The 8,754-nt window shown below is 34.3% G+C and overlaps 1 protein-coding gene across 1 annotated transcript; it reads left to right on the plus strand.

Moving 5' to 3' along the window:
- The first annotated feature begins 2,794 nt into the window (after window positions 1-2,794).
- Window positions 2,795-5,094, plus strand: LOC7472358 (9-cis-epoxycarotenoid dioxygenase NCED1, chloroplastic). The gene has a single exon (XM_002316835.4). It carries the CDS (start codon window positions 2,971-2,973, stop codon window positions 4,747-4,749), a length of 1,779 nt encoding a protein of 592 aa, XP_002316871.1. The 5' UTR covers window positions 2,795-2,970; the 3' UTR covers window positions 4,750-5,094.
- Window positions 5,095-8,754: the final 3,660 nt, after the last annotated feature.

Genomic DNA, 8,754 nt, shown 5'->3' on the forward strand with positions numbered 1-8,754 from the left:
TAAAATAAAAAGAAGACTGAATTAAAAAGAAAAAGAAAGAGAAAGAGAGGTTCACTATTCAACTGTGAAACTCTATAATAAATCTCAAAATATTTATTATAAAAGTAATTACCACAAACTTTTGTTGTTTAGCGAACCAAACTGCTACCCAAGCTAATTAATTAGTCAATATTCAATGTTTTAGCATGACTTTGACCCGCTGGCAGGAACAGGGCCAAGTATGGGAGATTGGCGGAAGATATTTTTTTAAATATTTGTTTTTAAAAAACATATTAAAAAATATATATTTTTTATTTTTTAAATATATTTTTGATATTAATATATCAAAATAATTTAAAACTAATTTTTTAAAAAATATTTAAAAATACGGTTGGACTAAAAGAAAAAAAAAAATCTATATACGAACTTTTGAATCCCCACTCACCTACAAAATTATACTGCTTTTTATAATTTGAAATTAATGACTAGTCGCCCTCCTCCATTTTCATGCAATAAATTATTCGTGAGAAAAATAATTAAAAAAAGGAAAAGATATACGAACTTTTGAAATTTACAGAGGATCTTTATGAAATCTTGGGAACCCCACATTCAAAGGAATATTTTTTTTATTAGCATGTTTTTTATATAAAAAAAATATGAGTGAAATAATATAGTTTTTTAAAATAATTATTAAAATATCAAAATTTTTACATATTATGATTAAAAAATATGATATTTCAAGCTTCTTGTTATTTAGAACCGTGACTTAAAAAAAATTATAAAATTTTGCTCATGAGGATAGAGGAGATATGAGAGAGAAAAATAAAAAATAAAAACAAAACTTTAAAAGCAAACCAAAGTTTAGATTGCAAGAGAAAGATTTTAAATAAATGAATCTAATAATATCAAGAAATGACTCCAACAATAATCTAAGTGTGCCATGCTTGTCTTTGACAGAAAGTATAGTATACTCTGTTTATTGTTTGTGATTTTTTCATGATATTATTAGATTCGTTTCATTAAAATTTTTTTATGAATATTAATAATATCGTAATAGGAGTTTCATTGTATCTCTAGAATTTTTTTTTAATTTTTTATCTCTCTCTTCCCTTATTTCTCTTCACACACAACAATTTTTGCAAATTATTTATTGAAATTTAACAATTATGAATAACAAGAAGTTTGAAAGTTGTGTTTTTCAATCATGACATGTATACATCATGCTATTTCACCCAGAAATTTTCAAATTGCATTATGTCATCAATTGTTTTTAAAAGTGCTAATTTTAAAAAAAATCGCATGAACAATTTCCATCATTATGAACACATGAACATGTAGAATGCTGTTGGAAGTTCCACCAAAAAGAATGCATCTTTTCACTTATGCTTAATCTCAAGCAACCATCTTGAAATGTTTTTAACATCAAGGATGATTCAGAACGGGTCTGAACAATCCCAATTTCCTTTCCTTTATGATGGAAATCTCGAAATTTATTCATCATATTTCAAATCTCTAATTGCCCAGAAATTTCAGAGATTGAATTTCACTCATCACATTCTGAAGGTTGACTCGAGAATGTTGTTTAAAAAGAATCCTTCAAGGAAGAAATGAAACCAAATCAAAACGTATGAACCAGGAAAATCTGCGTGTTACTGTCAAGCACTTTCCGTGAAACGAGAGAAGACAATCGCTGGAACAGGAAACTGCATTTGCAGCCATGGATCCAACTGGTTCATTTAAGAGTGTGGTATGGAAAATGTGCATTCAAATAATTATTTATGAAAACAAAAAAAAAAAAATGTGGGATGAAAGGAACATTCACTCACTATTATGGCGATTATAGTGGGAAAAAAGAAAGATTAGATGGAGGCAAGGCGTGTGGGGCACGTGAGAGGTGACCTAGATTTTCTTTGTAAACGGCAGCGGCAGCACAACAAACAAACAGAAAAGCCACGTGTAGAGGCAGATTGCCCGTGTAAGAGGCAAAAACGCGGGGTTAGACATGTTCAAAGGTACCATTAAAGGCATTTTGATAATGGGGTGTTAGGATTGGAGCATTGGTGGGGAGAGGGATGTTAATGCCTTTTAGCGTAACTTCTTCGAATTTGTTTTTTTTTAAGATATTTCTTGTTTAAAAATATATTAAAAATAATTAAAAATTAATTTTTTAAAATAATATAAATAAACCGTAATATTAAACAACACTGAAACCTCACCCTCTTAATCTTGTCAAAGAATCATCTCAACCCAATAACTTAAACTGTTAAATAAGGTCTCAAGATATGATTTATATTATTCTCTAACACACTCTCCCAACTGAAAGTTCTTTGGACTTGAAACTTGTATAGACTCACGTTACTTTATGTTTAATTATTTTATCAAATAAATAGAAATGATAAAATTCAAACTCATGATTACTTAATCATTAAGACTATAATATCATGTCAGAAAACTATATTAATCTAATAACTTAAATTATTAATCAAAATTTTAAAATATAATATATATTATTTAGTTCTAGTAAATCATTTGGGTATTAACATTGATTGAAGCAAGTAAGGAATAACGCACAGTAGCATGACATTATGCAAATACACGTTCATAATCAGGAGTTATATAATAGGGAAAGAGAGTGAAAGGAGGGTGGTCGTGTCAAAGTCTTAAGCAAGCTATGTCCCGCAACCCCTCCACCTCGATTATATCACTTTGTCTCTCTTTCTACTATTCCCTAACACGTGGTGTTCTCTAGCAAATGTGAGGTGGACCCCCTTCCCCTCTCCTCTCTCTCTATATATACCCCTCTGCTCTCAGCCCTCTATCCTCAGATCACACAACGCTGAACTCAAAGCTCAAAGTTCATACGGGGACTCTAGTCTCTGTTCTTGTTTCTTACAGCCAACACCATACAAGAGAGCTCTCGCATACCCAACAAAAGCAGCATACCTGAAAAGAAGAGGGTAGCCTCCTTGCACCGATCACAACTCCAGAAACATGGCTTCAGCAGCAGCAGCAGCGAACTTGGGCTCATCATCTTCATCTTTAAAGAGGCCTGGTAAAAAGCCCAACACCCATTGCTCTCTCCAAACCCCTTCCACTCTTCATTTCCCGAAGCAATCCACTACATACACACCATCATCCACTACTATTTCCACTCCCACCACCAAACACCCAAAACGAGACACTCCCTCTCCTGTTGCGCCTTCTCCAAAACAACAGCAAAAGCAATGGAATTTCTTACAAAGTGCTGCAGCTATGGCTTTAGATGCTGTTGAGACTGCTTTAGTTTCACATGAACGTCAACACCCTCTACCCAAAACAGCTGACCCCGGAGTCCAAATCTCTGGCAACTTCGCTCCGGTACCGGAGCAACCTGTCGTTCAAGATTTACCGGTCACCGGAAAAATCCCAGATTGTATTCAAGGTGCTTATCTTAGAAACGGAGCCAACCCATTTCATGAGCCAGTAGCTGGTCACCATTTCTTTGATGGGGATGGCATGGTTCATGCTGTTCAGTTCAAGAAGGGTTCAGTCAGCTATTCTAGCAGGTTCACTGAGACTAATAGGCTTGTTCAAGAACGTGGGTTGGGACGTCCTTTATTCCCAAAGGCCATAGGTGAGCTACATGGTCATTCGGGCATAGCTAGGCTCTTGCTCTTTTATGCTCGTGGAGCTTTTGGTATTGTTGATCCTAGCCATGGCACTGGTGTTGCAAACGCTGGTCTTGTTTACTTTGATGGTCACTTACTGGCAATGTCTGAAGATGATTTGCCTTACCATGTTCGTGTACTTCCCTCTGGTGACCTTCAGACTGTTGGACGATATGATTTTGATGGTCAGCTTAAGACAACAATGATTGCTCATCCAAAAGTTGATCCAGTCTCAGGTGAATTGTTCGCACTTAGTTATGATGTTGTTCAAAAGCCTTACCTCAAGTACTTCAGATTCTCCCCCGATGGTAAAAAGTCGCCCAATGTTGAAATCCCACTTGATCAACCTACTATGATGCATGATTTTGCTATCACAGAGAGGTTTGTTGTGGTACCTGATCAGCAAGTTGTGTTCAAATTGCCTGAAATGATTCGGGGAGGATCTCCGGTGATTTATGACAAGAATAAGATGGCAAGGTTTGGGATTTTGGACAAGAATGCCACTGATGCTTCCAATATTAGGTGGATTGAAACACCTGACTGCTTCTGTTTTCATCTTTGGAATGCTTGGGAGGAGCCTGAGACTGATGAGGTTGTTGTGATTGGTTCATGTATGACCCCGCCGGACTCCATTTTTAATGAATGTGATGAGAGTTTGAAAAGTGTGCTATCAGAAATCAGGCTCAATTTGAAGACCGGCAAGTCTACTCGCCGTCAGATCCTGTCTGAAGCTGATCAGGTCAATTTAGAAGCTGGAATGGTGAACCGGAACTTGCTCGGTCGAAAATCCCGGTTTGCTTACTTAGCACTGGCTGAGCCATGGCCTAAAGTTTCAGGTTTTGCCAAAGTAGACCTCTCAACTGGAGAGGTACACAAGTATATTTATGGAGACCAGAAATTCGGTGGAGAGCCTTTGTTTCTTCCACGAGACCCCAATTCAGAGAGGGAAGATGACGGGTACATTTTAGCTTTCGTGCATGATGAGAAGGAATGGAAATCAGAGCTGCAAATTGTGAATGCAATGAATTTAAAGTTAGAAGCCACAGTTAAGCTTCCATCGAGAGTTCCATATGGCTTTCATGGCACGTTTATTGGTGCCAAGGATTTGGAGAAACAGGCCTAGTGGAAGAGATGGTATAGCCTGGAGACAAAAGGGGATTATCTTGTATCTAATTTTTTGTTAGCGGATGAGAGAGAGGAGATTTTATCAGAGGGATGCTTGCGGATACGTCCCCGGAATCTCCTTCTCTATACAGAATTATCAAACCTGTTTCTGGGTTCTGTTTCAGTTTTTTTACCGCCCCCCCTTTTTTTTTGGTTTAACTAAGAGTGAGGTTTTGAGGGACCAGCTTGTAGCTCGTGTGGGTTTTAGGTAGATTTAGAGCTCAGCTGGTCTTCTGCATATTCTTTCACTTTTCACTTTTTTTTGTGCATGAATATATATATTTACGACAGCTTATGTATTAAATATCTCTGTTCTCTCTGTTTCATTCTGTTCTCACTTGCAAACTTTGTAATCTAAATATTACAAAACCAGTTTCGTTTTACATAATCAATACTGTTTCATGCTCAAAATGTTACAGGATTATTAATATTAACATGGGCACCAATGAAATGAAAGATTTGTATTCATATTCCCGTTCCTCTTACCAGGTACGAGCTTGCTTCAGCTGGCCTACCGACGAGTTGATCGAATTATCGTTATCTGCATATTGCCCCCCATTAGAATGGACCAATGAGAGTCCAAGGGAAGGCAGATTGAGAAAGTATTCAAATTTCAAATGAGTATATTGAGATAATTGGCCTAAGTTAGGTGGATAGATGACAGTTGGTCAATTTTTAAAAAATAAAAATAAAAGGGAATTCGAACATTGAAGAAACGAGAGAGGCTCATGACGAAACATGTTAAATCGCTAAAAACATTGCAAGTGACCTAGTGGATTAATCCTAAATGCCATCAACTTTGTGGAACAGTAATGTTCTTTTCTTCATTACTCTTGGTTTCAATAATGTTAGCATTGGCAAAGTCGATCGTGGCGACTTGTTATTGGTTGTGTCGTAATCGTTAGGCTCGCCCACCTCCCAATCACAGGGGGGAGCATCATGGTACCCAGCAACTGGGAATACCCAACAAATCCTACGCTTTCCACGTAAGTATCAATGAGTGAGGTTTTGAAGTGGGCTTGCAATGGTGATTTGACTCTATAATATTCCAGTCTCAACTTGGAGAGGAGAGGATAAAGTTTCTTAAGTCAACTTTGCAAAGCTTAGAACCTTGTGACGTTGGAGTTTCCTTTTATGCAGATTGCGTGTAAGCAATGATGCGGCTGGAAAATGTGAATATAAATGTCAACTGCAATTGCAGCATAATGATCTAAAACGCGAAGATTGAGCTTGAGGTAATGCTTCGGTGATCTGAATGGAACTGCAGATATAAATATATTAATGCAACAGCGACAGACAGAGTTTAATGGGATTACAAACTTTCTGCAACAAGTATATATATTGGAAGAACTCTCTCCAACAATTTGTCAAGTGCTTAAGAACTGGTGCTTATAAGGTCCAATCAAAACAACGTCTTCATGGCAAGACGAAGGTTTCTCATCATGATCTCGCCCACTACACAAATCCATGGAGTGGAGTGTGCTTTGGAGGATGGGCTTCTCTGGTCATTTCTAGCTCGGGCAGTGCTTTTCCATTGATGATCAGCATGCAGGATAGGTGTCTTTTATGTTTTGGCTGAATGCTCGGGAGCAGCCCAGAGTAATTCTTTCATCCATATAGTGGAGGCTCAGTCATGGCCATGTTTTGTTTCTATTGAGAAGCAATATGCGTTGTGCTTCGTGAGGGTGAAATCAAAAGACACCAGGCCAATAGGACTAGCTTGTCAAACATAAAGCCCCTCTGTCTCTTTCTGCTACTTGCATGGTGTTGTCTGTGTGTTGATAGTGTTCTGTTCTAGGTCAACTTGCATCGATCATATGCCTTTCGAATTAACTCCTCACAAATGAAGTCCACAACTTTCGAACTTCTTGTAGTCAGCCATCGATTGGTGCTTTGCCAGCAAACTGGCAACATGCCAAGATTAAACCCTTCACGATCAGCGTGCTCTGTTGCTTGGTTAGCCAAATGAGCTGTTCCACATTGAAAATATATGTCAGAATATGACTCATCGGGTTTCTGTTCTGTGAAGGGACATTTATTACATGTTATTTTAATGAAAGGTTTAATTAGACAAATCTATTTAATTTAAATAAATCAATAATTAAATAAAAACACTAGTTAATAACAACTAAGAGCAAACCTTAAAATATTCAGAGACAAATATAAATCAAGATATTTGGTGTCGTCACATGAGATATTTACCTAAATATGTTAATTAAATTTATTTATTTAAATTATTTTTTATTAAATTAAATGATAATAGAAATAGACATACACATGAAAATGATTGAATAAAATAAAAGAGAAAAAAATATCATGTAAAGTTGAACATATTAGAAATATCATCTAAAAATAAATATCTAATATTTTTAAAATAAATTTCATATATATAAAACAAAAAACAAATCATAGATGAATAGAAGAATATCTTCAAAAATTAAACACACACTAAACAATTATTAAAAAAATCCTTTCATTCAAAAAAGGTCTGCAAAACTCGTGGACTAGATTATGAATCCAGGATAAACCAATAAAAAAATTTGAAGATAACCACAAAATATTTTTTCTTATAAAAATAATATTGATCGATGAAATAAAAAAAAATGTGCCAAAAAAAAGGATGTTGACTTGAATTAACTTCTCGAACCTATGACCCGAGTTATTAGATTAGAAGCACAGTAAATGAAAAAATCACGAAGCCTAATCCCCAGCAAATCAAACGTTAAAGGATGAAACTAGAAAAAAAATCAATTACACATAAAGATCTAAAACAAAGAAAAATATAATCAAAAGAATGAGGATGGAAATCAAAATAAAAAGTAAATTAGAGGGCAACAAAAAAAATCCAATTGGAGGGTTAAATTGAAAGAAAAAATTACTTTAACAAAAGAAAAAAAATAAAAAAAATAAGGGCCAAGTTGAAAAAGATAATGCACCATAAATTTTGATCGAATGATGAAATTGAAAACCAATAAAAATGAAAAAAAACAAGGAAAAAAATAGAAATAAAAAGGATAAGGATTAAATTAAAAAAAAAATATGTGACAAATTGTTATTGAATGCCTAAATTAAAAACAAATGAAACTTTTATAAAATGGTCATGGAAAAAAATTATAAATAAAAAGAATAAGAATTTAAATTAAAATACCAAAAATAGAGAGGGTTAAGTGTATATGACAAATTGTAATTGAAAACAAAAAAAACTTTTATAAAATAACCAAGAAAAAAATAAAAAATCAAAAAAATAAGGATTGAAATTAAAACGTAAAAAACAAAGAGGGTCAATATATACTTTTTGGTGTATGAGAGAGAAAAAAAGAGAAAAAAAAATAGTTACTAACAACAAACCAGAAGATGACAAGGTGACAGTTCCAAAGACACAGCAGAACAACAAATTTTACCAACACGAGGTTTCACATGTGTCGCTTGAACAATAAAGGCATCTTACATGTGTTGATGAATGAGGCTCACGATCTTGAAGCTTTTTTATTTAAAAATTAATTATTAAAAGTAAATTCAAAATACCTTTTATAATTCTGGAATTATAAAAAGATGAAATCGCCCTTAACACACACCTTAATTTTTTCCGATTTTCTAAAATCATAAAAGTCATTTTACTATCTTGTAAAAAACCAAAAAACAGAAATACTCTTATTCAACAACTCTATTATTTTAATGTGGGTCAAACAAAATTTAAAAAAAACAAAAATAACTCCCGACAATCTCTAATGATCAATTGACTATTGTTAAAGATATCAAACCACCCTCGAATCAAAAACACCCCATTTTTTCTTGAAAGGCCGAAACCATAATTTAATTGTTGTAATGAATAGTGTCTTTTGCCTGTGTGCACAGTGTTTTACACATTGTTTATGTTAATATAATAAAACAAATTATATAATATGCTTCATCATATCTTTCAATTAAATAATATAAATAATTTCATGATTGATTTGAGTTGATA

This window comes from Populus trichocarpa, chromosome 11 (assembly GCF_000002775.5).
Source record: "Populus trichocarpa isolate Nisqually-1 chromosome 11, P.trichocarpa_v4.1, whole genome shotgun sequence".
In the NCBI taxonomy this organism is placed as follows: Eukaryota; Viridiplantae; Streptophyta; class Magnoliopsida; order Malpighiales; family Salicaceae; genus Populus; species Populus trichocarpa.

What these genes read in the sequence shown, in the direction of transcription:
- LOC7472358 (XM_002316835.4), top strand. Translation starts at nt 2,971, where the DNA reads ATGGCTTCAGCAGCAGCAGCAGCGAACTTGGGCTCATCATCTTCATCT.